The sequence below is a fragment of the Euprymna scolopes genome, chromosome 9 (genome assembly GCF_053919585.1).
Source record: "Euprymna scolopes isolate OS-2025 chromosome 9, ASM5391958v1, whole genome shotgun sequence".
Lineage (NCBI taxonomy): Eukaryota > Metazoa > Mollusca > Cephalopoda > Sepiida > Sepiolidae > Euprymna > Euprymna scolopes.
Window position 1 is genome coordinate 151,214,927 of NC_136490.1, and position 23,307 is coordinate 151,238,233.

Below are 23,307 nucleotides of genomic sequence, written 5' to 3' on the forward strand. Positions count from 1 at the left end.
GTCGGAAATGTAACCAACTGAGATAGGGAATGGGATATAGAGAAGCTATGTGTTGCGCTACCAGCTACGTCTGTGTGATTAGAGAATCCTAGCCAGTTACTGTGGTGGACATTGAAGTCACCAAATACATGTATTTGTGCGCTAGTATCGAGGGAGAGTGCTATATCTATGCTGTCTGAGACTTTGTTTATTAGGGTACAGTCTTGGTTTGAGGGAGAGCGGTAGAGAAAATACAAGTAGCTAATATTGTGTTGCATATTTAGTCTGAAGCACATAAAGGCCTGGCCCTATGATTCTAGTTTTATTTCTCTAGTTAGGGGGAGGGTATTTCGAATATATATATATATATATATATATATATATATATATATATATATATATATATATACATATATATATATATACACACAAGTGTATGTGTGTATATATATATACACACAGGTGTATGTGTGTATATGTATATGTATGTATGTGTGTGTATACATATATATACACACATTCGCACACACACACATATATATATATGCATATGTGTGTATATATATCTATATATTTATACCTATCTCTCCCTCTCTCTCTCCCTCTCTCTCTCTCTCTCTCTCTCTCTATATATATATATATATATATATATATATATATATATATATATATATATATATATATATATATATATATACAAAGAAAATGGATTAAACATCAGCTAGAGTTTTTGTTTTCAATTTAATGTTTCTCGGGGTAGAGTTTGGTTGACGATCCGATCATTAGTCCGGTTAAATTACGACCGGCAACAGCGTAGATTCGTTATAAACTGCGAAAAAGCTCCTTTTTTCTCGCTTTTCCAAAACAGAGAGAACTGTAAATTAACACCTTTTCTTTTTATGTAAGTTTCGTTGCGAAAATCTATCGTTCGGTAATTCGTCAAAAAAACTCAGATAACCTGGGTGGTCCCTTTTGTTTTTACCGGCTAATTTTTTTTCAACTTATTGGCTGAAAATTAAACTTTTGGCCGGTTTCCTTATTAGCAATAAATGATTCATGAGAATCCACCAGTAAGGTTGGGCGACTTCGCTCGAGATCATGATATAACCACATACACACACGCGCGGGAGCTTGCGTACACACACACACACACACACACACACACACACACACACACACACACACACACACACACACACACACATCATCATCATCATCATCATCATCATCATCATCATCATCACCACCACCACCACCACCACCACCACCATCATCATCATCATCATCATCATCATCATCATCATCATCATCGTTTCTCTTTCTTTTCTCTTTTCGGTACTAGTGCAGTACTCAGTAGTGACTAGTGCACTTATTGATACGTGCTGAAATAACAAGATTCTTATTTAAAAAGCTATTCTTAACATGGGGATGGGAGGGTGTTTTGTACCTATTCTGTACTTTAACCTTACAATTTAATAAAAACAGATATCATAACAATTTAATTAAACATGAAAATACTAATTAAAAAATAGCGCGGATCAATAAGTGCATTAGCACTCTCTTTTCTTTCAATTTACACTCTTTTTCAAAACGCAGTTTATAATAAAAAATTCTCTTCGTATTAAAATCGTCATTGTGTACGTTGCGCACACGTGAGTGAGTGTGTGTGTGTGTGTGTGTGCGCGCGCGTACGCGCGGCAGTGCCAATTTTGTTTTTCTTTTTATCTTGTCTTAGTAGCGTGTATACAGCATTTAACAATGTATGTTTAAGCGTGTAGCGCTTTGTTGTCAGTCATTTAGAGTGTATATACAGACACCAATACGTGTCTCTTAAATGTATGTATAATCTCAATGTGTATGTGGTGGCGTGCGTGGGTTTTTAACACATCCATAAACAGTTTACTAAACCTCTATACGATTAAATATAACCTCATCGTCAGGATTTTCGTGAATCAGTAATATCAGGACGTCGTGTGCGTGGAAGGAGACATGTACTTATACAGCAAAGGACGAATCACATGAACATCAATAAACAATAGCCGATTTGTAAACAAGCTCAGTTCAAACACGTGATCGCTGACAGCAATAAACTGGTGGGGCGCACAGACAAAGGGGGCATACCTTGTGTTCCTCGTTCCTTTGTTCGCCGGCGGTTCACACTCGACTTGAATCGCTGTAAAATATCTTTAACTTCCATGGGAATAGTGGGATACAAAAATATAACGGCATTAATTTTGCATATATATAAATATATTACATATATGGTCTTAATAAGACTATACATGACTAAGTGAAAGGCAAAAAACATCTAATTCTCTCCGATTAATGGTTCTGTGGTTAAGTAAATATACAAAAAATAAATTATTTAAAAAAGTAGCACACGGCCAAATAAGAGGAAAGACCGATCATGAGAAACTAATACAAACTAATCTAATCTAGTTAGTTACTAATATCACTCAACAAACATCACAGTGCGGCATTTACTCTATACATACTTCACCATATACATAGTTCTATAATCATCAAAAGCAGTCATACCATGAGAAAACCTATTTAAAACTCATATCTGACAATATGCAACATTGCTATTTACAATGTAATTTACAAATATGACTATTTATAGTGTAAAACGAGTGTTAGCAAAAAGAACTCCGCGTTACTAAACCGTGACGAATACGATTTACCAGTTGAAGAAGTGATGCGAACCTGAACGCTTTATTTAAAATGTACCGCTTTCGAAAACTTTGATAAGAATTGCATCTATAACGAATCGATCTTTCACCTAATTGGGGATGAGTGTGGGAAATTAAAAACTTCAATTAGGGAGCAGAAAAAGTAATTGGGGAGAAAAGGACAAATAAAACAGGATTTTAATGAAATCTTTCATGCAATTGTTAAGTTATAGACTTAAAATAACTAGTACTGGACACCTAAACTACTGAAACCAATTGCAGCCTAATGTCGTTTTTCCTAAGGCAATTGGCAATAAATATGATTTGTTTATATCCATTCTCACCCCCATATATATAATAAGGCTATAGACCCAATGATAATGAACCCCAAAAGGAAAAGATATATATATATATATATATATATATATATATATATATATATATATATATATATATATATATATATATATATCTTCTATAAATATAAAAGCGAAAATCTGTGTATGTATGCTTGTATGTGTGTTTGTGTGTCCGCTAAAAACTTTCGACAGACACGACGAAAATTCACAAACTCGGTATCATATTGAAGCTCCTACCTTCGCTCAAAAATATCGAAAAATTGGCCAAAACGTTCATTTTTTCACCCCGAAATCGACAATTTTCGACAGGGGGAGGGGTCAACAAAAACGGTCCTCTCGCGACGACGACCGGTTCTACGCATGCGTCAGATGACGTCATGACCTGATTTAGGTTAAATAGTTGAAAAACTGAATAAATTTCATGTACGTCGCGTTAGCTCAATTGGTTAACGCGTTGGTTCGTTATCTAAACGTTTTGGGTTCGAATCGTGGTGTGAGATGTCCTTTTTTTTCGATTTTGTAAATTGAAATATTGAACCTGTGTTATTTAAGCCATTTTTCACATGTTCGTTTTTCTGTTTTCTTTTTTGTTTTTTCGATTTTTACATTTAACATCGTTCGTTTGCTTTACGTTAGTTTTTTTGTGTTTTTTTCGATGTTTTAATTCCCCCCGCTTAAGCTTTAACGTTGTTTTCTTTTTTTTTACTTCGCTTTTAACAAACAAACCTGGGTATTGATCTCATTTGCCGAATAGCCGTGCGCGCACCTGTCAATTTGGTTCTTACTTAAATAAATTCAAACATCTGGCTGGCCGATTTTATTTTCAAACTACGCCTCAGGACTTCGGGTTCGATTCTACCCCCCGTTTTTTTTTCATTCAACACCACACACACCTCCAAACATCCGGGCAACGCCGGGTACCTCCGCGAGTTTATATATATATATATATATATATATATATATATATATATATATATATATATATATATATATATATATATATGTATATATATATATATATATATATATAAAAGCGAAAATGTGTGTATGTATGTATGTTTGTTTGTATGTATGTGTGTTTGTGTGTCCGCTAAAAACTTTCGACAGACACGACGAAAGTTCACAAACTCGGTATCATATTGAAGCTCCTACCTTCGCTCGAAAAATATCGAAAAATTGGCCAAAAACGTTCATTTTTTCACCCCGAAATCGACAATTTTCTACAGGGGGAGGGGTCAACAAAAACGGTCCTCTCGTGATGACGACCGGTTCTACGCATGCGTCAGATGACGTCATGACCTGATTTAGTTTAAAAAGTTGAAAAACTGAATAAATTTCATGCACGTCGCGTTAGTTCAGTTGGTTAACGCGTTGGTTCGTTATCTAAACGTTTTGGGTTCGAATCGTGGTGTGAGATGTCTACTTTTTTTTTTTCGCTTTTTAAAATTTAAATACTGAACCAGTGTTATTTAAGCCATTTTTCCCGTAACATTCGTTTTTCTGTTTTTGTTTACTTCGCTTATTCACCCCCGACCACACACCCAAAAACACCCGGGTACCCACCGATTTTTTAAATTTTAATATCGAAACAGGCTTATTTAAGCTATTTCTTTTTTGTTTTTTTCGATTTTTACATTTAACATTGTTCGTTTGCCTTACGTTAGTGTTGTGTCTGTATCAATAACAACACGAACGCAGAAAGTAAAGGTAAAACAAATATATTAAGACGAAAATAAAATACATATTTACAAAGGTGCAGTTGTACTGCAGTTGGAAGATTGTCCGACAGAGGGTGTGTTAAAGTCTTTCATGGAGCAACCGGCACATGCGTCTTGCCTATCCGGCGTTCGAACACAGCTCCCCGGTCTTGCTGACTTGATACCTTTATCTATACCTAGTTCACCCACGTATGCTAATTAGTGGGCGTCTCCATAACACCCCCTTCCCAAGGTTTGAAGTCGTGTAGATTTCAATATCTTTTCCTTCTGGGGTTCATTATCATTTGGTCTATAACCTTTCTTTTCCTCCCGATCTCCTCGGTTCGGGCAGGGTCTGTGGTGGCTGAATATTAAACGTTTCGTATACTATATCAATTGGATCTTCCTGTTCCTCAGGTTTGTCATGTTCATTGTCCTTCCTATGACGTTTTCTCAATTGATTTTGGTGTCTTTTGTGTATCCCTTTTGTACCTTTTATCATGTAGACTAAGTCGCCGATACGTTTATCTACCGTACCAGACTCCCAATATGACATATTATTTTTAAAACATTTAAAATATACCTGATCACCAGGTTTAAACCCTTTACGTGATGTGTGTGTCGTTTTATATACGACTGCTTGCTTTGGTATTAATTTATCAAATGGTGATTTTATTTTTCTCGCAAACATTAATTCTGCTGGCGATAATTTCAACGGTGTATTTGGGTTCTCAGTTATCCTGTATATTTGCAGGAACTGTTGTAATGCTTTATCCGTCGGTGTCCCTATCGATTTTCTAAGAGTACGCTTTATCGTATCTACGAATATTTCCGCTAATCCATTTGATCAGGGACGGAACGGTGGTGTAGTTATATGGTTTACCTGAAACGATTCACAAAAATCCTTGAAGTAAATTGTGTTCCGTTATCTGTGACTACAATGTCTGGTACCCCAAAACGTGCAAATATTTCATGCAGAAAACTTATTGTGTTATCTGTCGTTGGGGTTTTTACCCGCTTTACTTCCGGCCATCTGGAAAAACTATCTACTATGATTAGGTAGTATTGTCCCTCGATCGGTCCAGCAAAGTTTAGATGAATGCGTGACCATGGATGGTCAGTTTTTTTCCAAGGTTTATGAACTATCGGTGGTGTCTTAGCGGCTAACGCACAACCTTTACATTTGTTTACTGTTAATGCAATATCCACATCCATATTACGCCAGTAAACATAACTCCTCATAAGTGTCTTCATCATATTTATACCCGGGTGTCCTGTATAAAAATCACGTAAGATTTTTTCTTCAAGGTTTTCGGTACAACCACTTTTTCACTATATAATAATACCTCATTGCATAAGGAAAATATACTTTGCGTTTTTCCGTCATTTTCCCTTAATTTTTTCTTTATGTCTTTGATGACGTCGTCATTTTCAGCCTCCCTTTTTATATCGGTAAGTGTGACTGGTAATTCTCTTAATATATTCGTCACCATGTTTTTTCCCTCATAATTGGAACGTATAGCTGCAGTTACTGACTCTTCAAAGGTTTCATCCCTTTTCGGTATAAGCCTTGACAATCCATCCTCATGACCTATTTTTCCCGAACGTAGATGTTTTATTTGAAAATCATAATTTAGAAAGATCGTACCCCAACAGAGTAACCGATTTGCCGTATATACTGATAAGCCCTTTTTTGAGCCGAAAATAGTCACTAGGGGCTTGTGGTCTGTTTCCAGTATAAAATGTCTCCCGTACAGATAATGGTGGAATTTCGTCACCGCGAAAATAATGCTTAATGCTTCCTTTTCTATTTGGGAGTAAGCCTTTTCTTTTTATACGGAATTAGGGTCCTTGAAGCATGCGCTATAGGTTTCTTCGTTCCATCTGGCATGATATGCTGTATACATGCTCCTATACCATACGAGCTCGCGTAATTTGGGTCGTAATTTTGGGTCGTAATACGTTAAGAATAAATCTGACGTCAAAGTCTTTTTAATTTCTTCAAATGAGTCTTGACATTCTTTTGTCCATATTCATGGCGTTTCTTTCTTTAATAATTCGTTCAGCGGAGCTCTTAGGTCATGAATGCCTTTCATAAATACTTAGTAGTAGTTCGCGAGGCCTAAGAAGCTCTGTAAAGTCGTTACGTTATGTGGTGCTGGCATGCTCCTAATTGCTATCGCTCTTTCTTTAATTGCTATCCATCTTTACTTATTATTTGTCCTAAATACTTGATTTCATCTAGACAAAACTCACATTTGTTTTCTTTCACCTTGAATCCGTACTCGTTTATTCTTGTGAACACTTGTTTTAAATGCTCTATATGTTCACTTATGGACGCGCTCCTTATGATTATGTCATGCAGGTATGCACAAGCACAATCTAAACCATTCAGCATTGTGTCCATTGCTTGCTGGAATATCGCCGGCGCGACATTTATCTCGAACGGTATAATCGGTTATACTTGAATAACACTTTGTGTGTGCTAATGCATAAAATCTTTGAGCATGTTTTTTCTATCGGAATTTGCAAATAGGCGTCGGACAAATCTACTTTTGAAAAAATTTTCCCACTATTTGGTTTGGCAAAAATCTCTTCCGGGCTTGGTAAAGGATAATGGTGATCTTGTAGCATATTATTTAACCCGGTTGAAAAGTCTTCGCAGACTCGAATTTGTTCCAATTTCTTCTTTACGTACACCGTAGGCGCTGCCCAAACGCTAGTTTCGATTTTCGATAAAATGCCCGTTCTTTCAAGTCTGTCTAATTTGCTATCTATTTTGTCTAATCTGGCGAACGGCAAGTTCCATTTTTTCTTAAATACTGGTGTTGCATCCTTTTTTAGCTCAAACGAAGCTTTAAATTTATTACATCTTCCCAGTCCCATGGTAAATATTTCTGGGAATTCGTTCTTTAGTTCATTTTTAATATTTTTTGACGTTGTGGTGCAGCTGGTTATTTTTTTTTTTTTTTACAAAAAGCGTTCATCGGTTTATCCCAAAGGTTGAATTTTTCAATAAAATCTGTTCCCAATAAATTCTCGCTTTCTTTAATTACGAAGATTTTCAATTTCTTCGTCGTGCCATTTAAATTAATGGGCAGGACGACTTCTCCTTCGAATTTGATTTTGTCTCCTGTCACCGTTCTTGCACCCTTACTTGACTTTTTCAGAGTTGGTTTATCCAGTTTTTTCCAAGTGCTAACTTTTATTACCGACAAATCTGCTCCAGAATCAAGTTGAAATTTTATTTGTTTGCCGAAAATATTAACCAACACATATTTTCCTAAATTGTCTTTCTCTTTGTCGTTTATTCTCATTTGGTGTACTCTATATTTTGTTCTGCAACAAATACTCTTCTGTCCGACTTTGTCGCAACTGAAACATCTGATATTTTTGTAAGGACAATCCTTTCCCCAATGTTTTTCATCACATCTTCCGCAATTATTACTTGGTCCCGATTTTCTATAGTTCCTTTGACTTGAATCGTAATTTCGTTTTCTGTAATTAGAGTTTGAGTATTTATAACTCGTGTAATCTTTTGGATTTTGACGAGTCTCACACTCTCTTTGCCCTGCATTTCTGTCAGATTTTTTAATCTTCCTTATGTACGACACTCCTGCTTCTTCTATATCTCTGGAGAATTTTTTTAGTGATATTGCCCTTTGACAATCTTCTGCTAACTTTTGCAGTGTCAGACCTTGTTCTGTCTCTAATTTTGAGCGAACGCGTCTTCGGATCTCTGAATTTTTTGTAGAAACTAGCCCCTGTGCAAAAATTAAACATTTGAAGTCGTCCACCATAAGTTCCGATAATTTAAAATTGTCGCAGTGTTTATTCAATACTGACGCATATGTCAGGTAGTCCTGCTCCTCCGTTTTAAGGTTCATACACGACCATCTCTTGTGAAAAAGAGACATGTTCGGTCCGAATAACTCCTTAAAAGTTTTACGGTCCCTGCGAAGTCTAACTGATTTGTTCTCCTTGGCAATATGAAATCAACAAATTTGCAATGTTCACTGGTACCAAGCTTTCGAAGTAATAAACTTAGTTTCTTTGCGTTTGACCAGCTTTCGGAATCTGTTTCGAAAATATCTTCATACCTCTTGAAGTATGCTTCAAAAGTTTCATCCTCTTCCGGTAGGTACGTGAACACATCTATGCTATTCACAAGTGTTGCGTTGGAAAAAGTTGTATTGCTTTCCTGTGCAGAATTAGTCGTTAATCTTTCCAACAAATCTTTTTGACCAAGTTGCATTTGCTCTATACATTTAAGAAGCCGTTCATTCTGTCTTTCGTCTCTTTCTTGTTGTCTTTCGTTTCTTTCTTGTTGACGCCTTCTTAGTACTTCGTCTCTTTCTTGTTGACGCATTTGCATTTCCGCGAATAACTTGATAAGATTCTCCATTTTGTTTTTCAAATTAGTAAATCAGTCATTTTTACAATTTCCTTTCTTTAATAACTACGAACAAAAGATTCCTTTTGTTATGTTATTAATTACGTACAAGAATCTATATAAAAGCCAAGTACGTCCAAGGATGGAATACTGCTGCCATATCTGGGCAGGAGCTGCTAAAAACAGCCTATCCTGCCTTGACAGAGTACAAAATAGACTTCGTGGCTTAATGGGGGATGCCCTTTTCTCTACCCTGCAACCTCTCTCCCACAGAAGAGACGTTGCGAGCCTATCTTTGTTTTATCGTTATTTCCATGGCAGGTGCTCGTCTGAGCTCCAATCTCTGGTCCCCCCTCGCCAATCTTTCACGAAAAACACCCGTCTAGCTGAATCCACTGTGAAAAATTTCCCCCACTCTTTATCTGTGCCTAAATCAAAACGTGGATTCCATGAACAAAGCTTCTTTCTTAGAACTGCAGGCCTGTGGAACTCTGTTCCGTCTGCCTGCTTCCCACCTGACTACAACTTGTGTTCAAGTCCAACGTTAACAAATTCCTAATGAACCGCCCCCTTAAGTAAACACTTCATCAAATCTCCACACTAACGTAATGTACTTGCAATAACCCTTATCCCTGAGTGGCTTCCGGGCCTTGATAAGTGGTGACCACCGTGTAAAAAAAAAAAAAACAAGAAAGAAAAAAAAATCCCTTCTTAGTACACTGAGAAAAAAATTACTTTTTCTTTCAAAACAGTCTACCTTATAAGTTCACGGTATCCTAGCGAAACACTTTTTTTTTCTTTTTTTTTTGTGCGCACTTTGCAGAAAGGGTTACTGTAACTTTCAAATTTGTTTTTTTTTTCTCGTAGGCACTTTTTTTTTTTTTTTTTTTTTTTTTACATTTTCACCCCAAACAAGGCACATTGCCACTTTGGTGTAGGGGGCTACTATCAGGGGAAACATCTACTGGGGTACTATGTAGGGATTAGGGCAGCGAGATGTTGGTTCACGTTGCACTTGAACTTATGCATGTCAGTACAGTTGGGGAAGCAGTGACCTGGAATGGAATTCCAAAGTCTAGCAGTTCTGGGGAAAAAAACTACTGGAGTAGAAAGATCTTTTACATCTAGGGATCTCTACAGTGTGGGGTGGGATTTTGCAGCTTGTCGGGTCTGTCGAGGGTGTTCACGTCGTGGGGGCACAAGTGCTTGCAGTTCATCAGAGCATTCACCATTATAATACTTGTAGAACAGGCAGAGGGATGCAACGTTTCGACAATGGGACAGAGGCTGAAGCTTAGATGCCAGTTTTGGGCCTATCAGATTTGCGACTCTCTTTTGAACCCTGTCAAGGAGCGAGACTTTGAAATAAAGTGCTTGCTGTTTTTTTTTTCAAGTGTCCCGGGTTTTGAATTTCCTTTTCAAGTAGTCACAAAAAAAAATCTTGGTGTTTTGCAAGTATCCAGCGCTTGAATATCGCGTTCGACAATTTCGTAGTTGCTGCGTTTTAAACATTGAATTCCCGAGTGAATTTTTTTTCAATCTTTGACGAGTAAGTATCTGTTGAGTTTGATAGTGTATTTTCTCATGCGTAAATCTTTTTTCGAAATCCCGTCGCCACTGTTGTGTCTGTATCAATAACAACACGAACGCAGAAAGTAAAGGTAAAACAAATATATTAAGACGAAAATAAAATACATATTTACAAAGGTGAAGTTGTACTGCAGTTGGCAGATTTTCCGGCAGAGGGCGTGTTAAAGTCTTTCATGGAGCAACCGGCACATGCGTCTTGCCTATCCGGCGTTCGAACACAGCTCCTCGGTCTTGCTGACTTGATACCTTTATCTATATCTTGTTCACCCACATATGCTAATTAGTGGGCGTCTCCACAACAGTTAGTTTTTTTGTTTTTTATGTTTTGATTACGCCCCCCGCTTAAGTTTTAACATTGTTTTCTTTTTTACTTCGATTTTAACAATGTTTATATCGTCGTCGTCGTCGTCGTCGTCGTCGTAACGCTCGACGACTTCCGTGTGTGCACCTGTCAATTTGGTTCTTACTTTAATAAATTCAAACATCTTTAAGTAACTCATTCTGGCTGGCCGATTTTATTTTCAAACTTCGTCTCAGGGTTTCGGGTTCGATCTTACCAACTCCCCCCCCGGTTTCTTTTTTATTTAACACCACACACACCTCCAAACACCCGGGCAACGCCGGGTACCCCTGCTAGTTCTTTAATAAATCAGAGCCCATTTTCTGTAGGCTGTTTTTGAACCCATGCAACGACGGGTACAAATATATATATATATATATATATATATATATATATATATATATATATATATATAAAAGCCAAACGTCTGTGTGTATGTATGTATGTTTGTTTGTAACGCTAAAACTTTTGAAAAACGGAACCAAACTTGACAAATTTGGTATCATATCGAAGCCCCATCACCCGGATGACAAATATCGAAATTTCACGTCAAACGGACCACTAGAAGTTGGTCAACTGATCAGTTATCTTCGAGGGGGGCCCCCCCCCAAAAACCTGTCATTATCTATATATATAAAAGACAAATGTTTGTTTGTAACGCTAAAACTTGAGATGAAAGATTCCTCTCCCCTAAGAATAAAACATATGTTCAATATCTGCTTTTGTTTTTTCATTGTTTATACGGTCCCGAGCAACGCCGGGTAGCCCTGTTAGTCTGTTATATAAATCTCACCTGTCTGTTAGTATGTATGTATGTATGTATGTATGTATGTCTCACTAAAACTTCTAACAGACGTGTCGGGACATGATAAAATTGGTATCGTTTTAAAGCTCGGTCCCTCGGACGACAAATATTGAAAAATTGGCCAAAAACATTAATTCCTTCACTCTCAACTGGACTGTTTATTACAAGGAGGGGTCGCTTTTTTTTCGTCAACATTTTTGCAAAGTCATCATTGGATTGACTACTCTTAATTCAAACACTCGTGACTTCCGGTTTTGCAATGGATGCATCAGCTAAGATGTTAGTTTTTTTTCACCTTCTTTTCCTCCTTCACATTGCGGGTTTGAGCTTGCTTGCTTACTACCACTTTTTTTAACACCTCTGTTCACCCTTGGGGTTTCTTACTACATCACCTCTACACATCTGGGCAACGCCGGGTACACCCGCTAGTATATATATAAAAGCGAAAATGTATGTATGTGTGTGTATTTTTGTGTGTCTGCTAAAAACTTTCGACAGACAGAACAAAAATTCACAAATTTGGTCTCATATGAAAGCACCATCCTTCGCCCGAAAAATATCGAAAAATTGGCCAAAAACGTTAATTTTTTCACCCTGAAAGCAACACTTTTCTACAGGGGGGGAGGTCAACAAAATCCGTCCTCTGATGATGAGATCAGTTCTACGCATGCGTCAAACGACATCATAACCTGATTTAGTTGAAATATTTGAAGAACTGACACAATTTCATGTACGTTGTGTTAGCTCACTTTGTTAGAGCGTTGGTTCATTATCTAAATGTTTTGGGTTCGAATCGTGGTATGAAATTTTTTTTTCGATTTTTTAAATTTCAATATTGAAGCAGTGTTATTTAAGCCATTTCTCACGTAACGTTCGTTTTTTGTTTTGTTTTTTTATTTCGCTTATCTTTAGGTTTTCATTAACACCCCCACCGCCGACCGACCACACACACCCCAAAACACCCGGGTACCCACCGATTTTTTAAATTTTAAAATCGAAACAGGCTTATTTAAGCCATTTTCCACGTGTTTTTTTTTGTTTTTAGTTTTAATGTTCGTTTTTCTGTTTTCTTTTTTGTTTTTGTTTTTTCGATTTTTACATTTAACATCGTTCGTTTGCCTTACGTTAGTTTTTTTGTTTTTTTTTTCGATGTTTTGATTACCCCCCCAACTGCCTGGGTAACTCCCGCTTAAGTTTTAACGTTCGTTTTCCTGTGCCCGACCACACACACCCCCAAACACTCGGGCAACGCCGGGTACCCCCTATATATATAAAAGGCAAAATGTGCGTGACCATTTCGTGTATGTCTCGCAAAGGCTTCTTTCGTACGCGCTCCCGGGGGTTACTACTGCTTAGAACTGTTTATATACCCCTATATAATAATATCTACGATTTGGCAACGCGTGTAGCATATAGATTTATTTGCGACGACTTTTACAAAATTATTGCTATTTTGGCTTCTCACGTGTTGATTTGGCTTTTTCGTATAAAAAGCGAAACTAATTCAAAGTTAACAGCCTTCTTGGCATCGCGCCGGGAAACGTCCAGAAGCAATCAGCTTTGATCAATGTTGTATATCAGACAGTTGCTATTCAATCTGGACAATTTGTAGCTGGTTTCCCCCCTCCCAACATCTGTTGGGGGAAAACAGTCAAAGTTGGGTAAACAGACCCAAACGCTGCGTGACTTCTATTTGACCTTCTTAATTAGGTCAAATGGAAGCAGCAGAGTTAACTTTTATTGCGGTCACCTGTTTTTTTAATAGAAAAATAAATAAATTCAAACCTGTCTCCGTTGTGTGTCGCGGTGGTCCAATGGTTAACGTCGCACGGTTTTTTTTCACACTTTAATTTCCAACTTTGCCTCAAGGGTTCGGGTTCGATCCTCATATTCACCTACCAAAACATTTTTTTTAATTATTTTAACCCCCTCCCCGGAGTTTTAATTTACCTCAAGACACCCGGGCATCACCGGATACCCCCGGCTAGTACTTTCATAAATCAGAGTCCATTTTCTGTAGGCTGTTTTTGAACCCAGTCAACGACGGGTACTTTTGCGAGTATATATATAAAAGCGAAAATGTGTGTATGTATGTTTGTATGCATGTATGTGTGTTTGTATGTCTCGCAAAAACTTTCGACATTGGTCACGGATTTTCGCCATATTGGTATCATTGTAAAGTTCCAACCTTTGCCCGACAAATATCGAAAAATTGGCCAAAAACGTTAATTCTTTCACCCTAAAATCATCACTTTTCTACAGGGGGGGGGTCATAAAAACCGTCCTCTCATGACAAGTTCGGTTATATATATATATATATATATATATATATATATATATATATATATATATATATATATATATATTCCTCACTTTCTCTCTTTCTTCATCTCCCTTCCTTTTATCTATATCCTCTTACCTCCCTCTCTTTTAATTAAGTAATTTCATTCCTCTCGCTGCTTCTCTTCTCGTGCTCCTTATGCCATTCGTCTTTTGTGACGTCATCTATTTTTAAGTAAATCTATCTATAAGAATTCCTCTCACCACTTCAGATCATTTCACCATATTTACAACTTTATTTCTAATTCTTTGTTTGCGTACACTTTTAGCAGTACATGGATACTTTAATACACAGATGCATAACATAAAAAGAACATGAATATCTACATATAAGAATCGTCATCCAAGGCGGGAACAAGATTTTTTCCTCTCTAGAATTCTGACCAATCGCAAACAAAGGATTAGAAATAAAGTTGTAGATTTTTACGTTGTCTTGTAATTGTGAACCACGGTTTATTACCGGGTACATTATCATAGATTTTGGTTTTGATTGGCATAAAACAAAGACAATATGACGACAAATACACTAGACTTCCAACAAGTTGAACAGTTCCTAGATCAGAACGAAGATTTCCTGGGTACATACCTTGCCAAATTTGACACCCACATAGAAGATCAACCATCGATGATTGCCCCAACTGCACCACCTGCGCTGATGATGACGAAATGTATTTCAAAAATAGTCTCTCGGCAGAGTATATATAAGAAGAGAGTTTTCGACGACACCTTGAGTGAAAATCAACGCTTTAGCGAATTCGTAAAAGACATTGCTGGTGAACTAAACGTGAACGCATTGAGTCATAAGATTTTGCAAAACGTTATTAACCTCACCGAAAGCGAGCACGGTAGACTCTTTCTCGTGGAGGAACTTGATGAAAAGTATCTAGTGTCAAAATTGTTTCATGTTACGGCTACGTCTCGTCTCAGTGATACAATGTACGACGAATCTAAGGAAAGTCGCATTCCTTTCGGCAAAGGAATTGCAGGAACCGTTGCTGAGACAAAAATGGCGATCAATATCAAAGACGCTGCAGTTGATCCGCGTTTCGATCAAGATGTTGATGGCTTTCCTGGATATGAAATACACTGTATACTTTCTATACCGATATTCAACAAGGATCGCGATGTTGTTGGGGTGGCTGAAATCATGAACAAACTCTCTGCAGAAAGCTTCTCAAAAGAAGACGAGACTCTTTTCACTGACTATATAAGCTTCTGCGGAATTGGGATTAACAACGTTCGTATATTCCAGATGTCTCTTAAAGAGATAGAAAGGAATCAAATTCTACTGAACCTAGCGTGGCAAATATCTATAGGACAAGGTAACATTGACAAACTCGTAAAAGTGATATTAGATTACGGTGTGCAGTTAATTAATTGTAAATTCGTAAAAATTTACCTGTTGGATACAAATAAGGAGTTATTTTCTAAGATATATCGGTTGGACAAAAACAAGACGGAAATGACAATTAGAAAAGGCGAACCTGCAGATATATACAGTTGTGTTGCTAAAAAAAGTTTGGATAGAAACGAAAATATTAATTTAATCAATCTTGCAAGTGAACCTGACTGCGTTCCTGTGAATAAAACCCAACCTGACGATACTACTGTAGATAAGATGAAAATATATGAAGAAAATGCGAACTGGACTTTATGTACACTTGTACGTAATCTAGAGGACGAGTGTATTGGTTGCATTATGTTTGCAGGCAATACTAAGTCAATTCGGAATGAATCCGACACAAACTCTGTGGAAACGTTTGCTATATTCAGTAGCCTTGGTATCCATAATTGCCAATTGTATGAGGCAACGGTAAGGTCGTTGCTCAATAAAGAAGTTACAATGGAAGTTCTTTCGTACCATTTGACTTCAGAAAAAGAGGAAGTTAATCATTTTTTAAATTTACAAATGCCTTCTCTAGACAAGTGTAATATATATGGCATTGAATTTAACGATGTCATGATAAATGATGTGTCTACTGTTCAAGTGGTTGCCCAAATGTTCATGAAACTGAATGCACTGGACATCTTAGGAATTAATCTGGAGAATCTGTTTCATTGGATATTGACAGTGAAGAAAAACTACAAACCTTTGCTATATCACAATTGGCGCCACGCGCTCAATGTGTCTCAGACAATGTTCTGTGCTTTAAGCAATGGTTCTTTGAAGAACTTCTTTTCTCCTTTTGAGTGCATTTGTCTGCTGGTTGCCACTCTCTGCCATGATCTGGATTATCAGGGATTCGCTAGTGCTAAAAAACTGAAATCCACTTCGCTACTAGCAACCGTCTATAGCACCTCTTCCGATGAAAATCTGATTTTGGGTCGTTGTGTAACGATTCTGAACGCTGACCCAACTAACATTTTCAAAAATGTCTCAGTTAAAGAATACAAAGAAGCAATGGAATTAATAAAAGTTGCAATCTTATCAACGGATGTTTATGCTTATCTTGTTAATGTCGATAATTTTGAAGAACTGAAAAAGAAAGAGACACCTTTTCATGATCCACAAGACAAAGAAATGTTAATTGTTTTGCTAATGGTCAGTTGTGATTTGTTTGCATTTTCTAAAGAATGGGGTCATCATAAAACGCTTGTTCTGACTGATGTGTTAGATCTATTACAACCTCAAGAATCTGGCCCTGCATGGTTAAATAAAAGTGAAGTTGATAAAATTCCTAGGATGATGGTAGATTTTATTGATGTTATTTGCTTAAAGGTGTTTGAAACGATGGCGCACTTCGATGACATATTCACGCAATTATACAAGGCTTGTTCAAAAAATCGACAAATCTGGGAGTATATGGCTGAGCATGTTGACGAGTTCAATGTTGAAAATGAGGTGATGAAGTCTCGTGCAGGTCTTATGGATTTCAACGAAGATATAGACGGAAAGTTTACATAAAACTGTCGATGGCTAACGGAACGAAAGATACAAGAAGACATGCAAAAAGGATATAATATGAAATAGAAAAAAAAAAAACTTTTAAAAATCCAGTGTGTTTTTATTTCCGACCTTTCATTTGTTTTTATCAGTTAGACCATCAGCAATGATCTCTCACGTTTTACAGCTCACACGTCTCCAAGTTTCGTTGCAACAAAAATTTCTGCATCTATCAAACTACAGGTGTACGCAATACACACTTGGCCTTTTAAAAGTTCATAAATAAAAACGGCTGCACAATATTTTTTTGTTCTTACGATTTAATCTATGCTATACACTGCACGCGATAGATATAACCCCTCAAAGTTTTCTAAGCAAAACTGCAACCACAAATTGTGATAAATCTGCAAACAATATTTCTCTCCACTTCCCAATCAAAAGTACTTTGATTTCTCTTTCTCTTAATAAATAACTTACAGAATTATTTTTTAATTAAGTAGACTAATATTTCCAGTGAACTTCTGGCAACTGACATAGTGTCAAATATGTGCATGAATATAATATTCAAATATGAACCGGCAATATTTCTTTGTTTTTATGATTCAAATTATGCCTTTCACTGCGATGACATAATGACGTGACGTATCCCTTAACCAACCGTGATCGTAGGAGCGCTGCATTATTTCATGCAGCGTGTCTTGGGCAAGAATAGTCTGGCGGCGCCCATCCCTCTCCAGTCGCCGACCACATACAGCACCTGGTATTACTAATTGGTTACCCCTTTTAGTATTGGCCAGGCTCACCGTCGCTTAACTTCGGTGATCTAATGGGAACGGTGTGTCAGCGCGATGATGCCATATGTTAATGCCGCATGTGCGATAGATATAACTTCTCCAAGTTTTATAAGCAAAACTAACCTTATTGGCGTCCTTCCGTCTAGATAGACGATGGAGAATCGCGCCTAAAGGTTGTCATGAGTGGTGGCAGCTGTTGCTGTGACTGAGCAGATCGATGCGGGAGTGGCAGATTCTGTTGCACTTCCTGCAGGGATACCCACCGTCAGGCTCTGCCGTTGCTGCTGTCCTTCCACTGTTCATTTCTTATCTTCTCGCTCAGCCGGACACACTTTTTGACTTTGACCCTCCAGGAGTCACGCTCTGCAGTAAGATCAACAGGGTTGATGTTGCCGGATTTTAAGTCCCTTTTGCACACATCCTTAAATCTGAGGAGTTGTCTACCGGTTGGTCTGCTGCTGGCTGAGAGCTCGCCATACAGGATATCTTTGGGGATTCGGCCATCCTGCATGCGAACAACGTGCCCTAGCCAACGCAGACGTCTCTGGGAGAGGAGGGCAAACATGCTTGGAAGATTTACTTTGGCAAGAACGTCTTTGTTTGGAATGCAGTTCTGCCATGTAATGCCTAAAATCTTTCTTGGATTGCGCAGATGGAAGGCGTTTAGTCTGCACTCTTGACACGTGTAGAGGGTCCATGTCTCACTGCAGTAGAGTAAGATACTGAGGACGCAGGCTTAATATATCCTTATGTTTGTGTTTATGGTCAGAATGTTGTTACTCCACGCTCTCTTGGTCAGGTGGGCCATAGCTTTGCTGCTTTCCCGCATCCAGTGAGAGGTTGTTAGAAATAATGGAACTTAGATAGGTGAAGTCATTCACCACCTTCAGTGTGTGATCGCTAGGGTTATGGCAAGAGAATATTTTTCATTATTTTTACTCTCGTGTATATATGTTAATATCTTATAGGTTTTTATATAGGGTGATGTGGTTCTCGATTGATTAACTGTGTTTAACTGTGTCGGATATATACTCGAGAGTCAAAACAATGATAAAAATATTCTCTTGTAATAGCCCTAGTGATCACCAATGGATATGCAGCGGACGTTGCTGACATCTTGAGCCATGAGATTTGTTTATTGAGGTTTGTTGTCAGACCAAACTCGTTGCAAGCATGGACTAAGCAGTTAATGAGTTGTTGGAGAGCTTCTTCGGAATAGGCCACCAATGCTCTGGTGAGGGAATGCGCCTTTAGTTTTGGCACATAGATGGGTTAGGTTGAAAAGGTTTCCATCTCCTCTTGTGCAAATATAGACGCCAAATTTATTTTCATGAAAAGCATATAGTATCAGAGGTGAGAAAAATATGCTAAAAAGTTGGGACAAGGACACAGCCCTGTTTCACACCACTGAGGATGGGAAAAGATTCCGAAAGTGATCCATTGAATTGTATGGAGCCCTTGATATCTTCATGAAAAGAGGTTATCATTCTCAGGAATTTTGGGGGACCTCCTATTTTTTGTAGTAGTGCAAAGAGGCCGCTCCTGCTAACCAGGTCAAATGCCTTTTTGAGATCAATAAAAGCGAAGTACAGTGGTTTCCTCTGCGCTCGGCACTTCTCCTGTAGCTGTCATAAGGAGAATACCATGTCAATAGTTGACCTTTCTGCTCTAAAACCACATTGCACCTCTGGGTAAACTCTCTCTGCAAGTGACTGGAGTGTGTTCAATACTACATGAGCGAAGACTTTTCCGACAACTGACTGAACAGATAGGTGCAGCGGTAATTATTACAATCACTGCGATCAACTTTAATTTTGTAAATCATTGTAATGTTGGCATCGAGCATCTGTTGCGGAAACAAACTCTCCTCCCAGCACTGGAGCAGACGTTGGTAGAGATGATCAAGGAAAACTGTATTTTTGCCGGCCTTGATGATTTCAGCTGGAATGCCATCTCCACCTGGAGCTTTAATGCTAGCAAAGGTGCCAATGGCTTCAGTGAGTTCGTCAGGGGAAGAGGGATTATCCATGGCTGGCAGGAGTGGGATGCCTTCAATTGCTGCGTTAGTGATGATATTCTTGCATGAGTATAGTATTAAGCCCATCTCTCCATTTGCTTTCCACAGTTTGTGATGATGTTGCCTGATTCTGACTTCAGTGGTGCAGTCTTAATTATACTTGGGCCGAAGGCCACCTTCAGTCCCATATACATCCACCAAACGTTTCTGCAGAAAGCTGGATGCTGCTACATAGGTACATCCAGTATTTGTTGGCGCAGCATCTGGCAGTCTTCTGGGCATCACTTTTGGCCTTCCTGAGGGCAGCAAATGTCTTCTCAGAAGGGCCTCTTTTATACTCAAGTAGCAGCGCAACACGTTTAGCTGAGATAACTGGCTCTTTCGTCCCTATTTCAGGGGACATTTCATCCCTATTTCAGGGGACATCATCAGAATTGAGTAAAAAATGATGAGAAAACAGGTTACAGACCACACGCGAGTGAACTTTATGTTCTTTCTTACTCTGGAAAAGAATTTACAACGGTGCGTTTTTCCAGAGTAAGAAGGAACATAAAGATCCTTCTTTCTTTATATATATATATATATATATATATATATATATATATATATATATATATATATATATATATATATATATATATATATATATGAACTGTCTATTTATGGTTCTGGATTATTTTAAAGACGATTATGCATAGAAGGTATCGTTCCACAGTTTAAATAGTATTTTACTTACATTTTTAACGATGTCTTCTGTTTATTATTGTAGTGAATACGGAACGCTTATTCTATTTTATTCCGTAATAAATATATTTTTTAAATTTAACGTTACGAGTTCGTTTTTTTTTTACTGTGCCACTTTATCTGTTTTTTTATTTACTTTTAAGTGAGCCTTACATAACAAAAAATATGTTTCGAAATAAATGTTACAAAAGTCAAGAATGACTTTATTAAATAAATAACCAAAGTCACCATTCGCAAATACAGAGTCAAAACATATTTTACGTCTTGTTCTGTTTTGTTTTTGTTTTACGGCATATCAATCCTTTTTTGTGTTATTTAATGCCGAATCGAGTAATTTTGTAACATTTATACATCTTCACGTTGTTTACATAGTTATTATTTATGTTTTGTCTGTTTTATTTTGCTTCTTTTACAGGCAGTCATCATCTTCTAATGCCCACCGACAGGGCATACATATTTAAATACTATAAAAAATGGACAAACCAATTTTTTTTTAATATGAAATAATTTTTTATGAAATAAAACACTTTGTTTCATTACTTACGATTTAATTTATTTAAAGAAATATTTATTTCCTATTTAAAGATTTTCAGTATAATTTATTTAACTGAAGAAATATTTATTGTTCATTCATATATTTTTTCCATTATTTTTATTACATTGTTAGGTGAAGTTTCAGAATAGTTAACCCCCCTCCCCATATTAAGAATTGCTTTCGGCATGGTTCTTACAATAGCGGTATCAAAGTTTTTTATTTTTTATTTTAAAACAAATTATAAAAAAAAAAAGATACAAGACCATTAAATTTTTTTTTCATTAAATCGCTATTTAGATGAAGGTTCAAAATAGTAAACCCTTCTCCCCATAACCGTTTTTTATGCAGTAAAATACTGTTTCAATAATTATGGTTTAAATAAATATTTATTCCTTATTTAAAGATTTACAGTATAATTTATTTAACTGAAGAAATATTTATTGTTCATACATATATTTTCCCTTATTTTTTTTACATTGTTAGGTAAAGTTTCAGAATAGTTAACCCCACTCCCCATATTAAGAATGGCTTTCAGCATGATTCTTACAATAGTGTTATCAAAGTTTATTGATTTTTCTTATTTAACAAAAATTATAAAAAAGATACAAGAACATTTTAAACATTTTTTTCATTAAATGGTTATTTAGGTGAAGGTTTAGAATAGTCAAACCCTCTCCCATTATTAAGAATGGCATTTTTATTATTTCAGCATGATGCTTACATTTTTCTTAATATAAAAAAAAAGATGCAAGAAAATGTTAAGCTTTTTTTTTTTATCAAAATGTTAGATCAAAATTCGGAATAACTTACTTTATAGCCAATTAGCCAGCTGTATTAAAATGTTTTAGCATTTAATACCTAATAAGGTTTTCGCTTCAATTGTCACAAGCAGACAATATCGATTCAAAGGAGGTAATTCGTCAACAATTGTTTTAGCCGAATTTTACGGTAAAGTGTAGTGGACTGGTGGATATATTATACATATCCCCCAGTTTGTATTTATTTGCTTCCCCACTGAGCAAATTAGGCACAAGGCCGTTTTTTAATGTGGAGAGAGAGAGGGGGGAATGGGGATCAGCTCCCGATGAGTGGGAAATGGGAGTTTGATAGGAACTGTTGGTATGAAGGGTTGCCCCTACATTGACCACGGTAGATATGTGGGGTTACCCCCACATATGGTCTTTGCTTGCAGTATCTGTTGGAACAGATACTACACTTTGATCTTGTCGCCCAGGCCGCAAAGGGTGGGGGCCAGTGTATATACATATCCCCCAGTTATTCATTTGATAAAAGCAATATTTAATGAGCATGGTTCTTCTTGCCAGGGAATGGGTTTACCTGAACCAACAGGTGATCCTCCAATAGATAATATGACTCGAAATACAAACGGGCCTAATGTTGAAGTGTTAAACAATGAACAATTAGAAGTCTTTAATACTATAACCAAGGCTGTCGTGGCAACTGAAAAAGTAGCCCCACACAACAATTGCTTCTATTTAGATGCCCCAGCCGGATCAGGAAAAGCCTTTTTATTCAACATGTTATATGATTACTTCACCTCCAGCAGTACTGTAACCGCCACTGCGGCATTGCTGCAATGCTACTAACTTCAGGGAAAACACTCCACAGTATATTCAAACTACCTGTACCTCTGACAGAAACCAGTGTCTGTAACGTTTCTCCTGTATCAGAGCATGCTTCTTTTTTGAGAAAGATAATGGTATTCATCATAGACGAAGCCTCTATGATACCTAATCATGCACTGCTTGCTGTAGACAGATGTTTACAAGATATAATGGGTAACGATAAAATATTTGGTGGTGACTTCAGGCAAATTTTGCCAGTAGTGCCACATGGATCACCTACATCTATTAAAGACACCTGTCTTAAAAGATGCCCATCTTGGTAATGGTACACTAACGAGCAGTCTTAATGACGTTCCTGTAGATGCCATAGATGTTCCTGATGATTCGGTATGTAATGGTTCTCTAATCTCAGAAATATTTGATTGCAGCCCTCAAGAAATGGAAAATAGAATCATCATGACTCCAAAAAATACAGAATGTTTAACAGTAAATGTAGAAATTCTAAATAATCTTCCCGGAGGCATAAATACATATTTAAGTACAGATTACATCTCCTATGATGATGCTGAACT

The 23,307-nt window shown here is 37.1% G+C and overlaps 1 protein-coding gene across 1 annotated transcript; it reads left to right on the plus strand.

Annotated features, from left to right (window-relative positions):
- Positions 1 to 14,354: 14,354 nt before the first annotated feature.
- On the plus strand, positions 14,355 to 17,361 carry LOC145284918 (cGMP-specific 3',5'-cyclic phosphodiesterase-like). The gene has a single exon (XM_080134013.1). The coding sequence runs from the start codon at positions 14,687 to 14,689 to the stop codon at positions 17,078 to 17,080; it is 2,394 nt and encodes a 797-aa protein (XP_079990139.1). The 5' UTR covers positions 14,355 to 14,686; the 3' UTR covers positions 17,081 to 17,361.
- Positions 17,362 to 23,307: the final 5,946 nt, after the last annotated feature.

Excerpts from the sequence above, each read along its gene's own strand:
- LOC145284918 (XM_080134013.1), top strand. The coding sequence starts at position 14,687 with ATGACGACAAATACACTAGACTTCCAACAAGTTGAACAGTTCCTAGAT.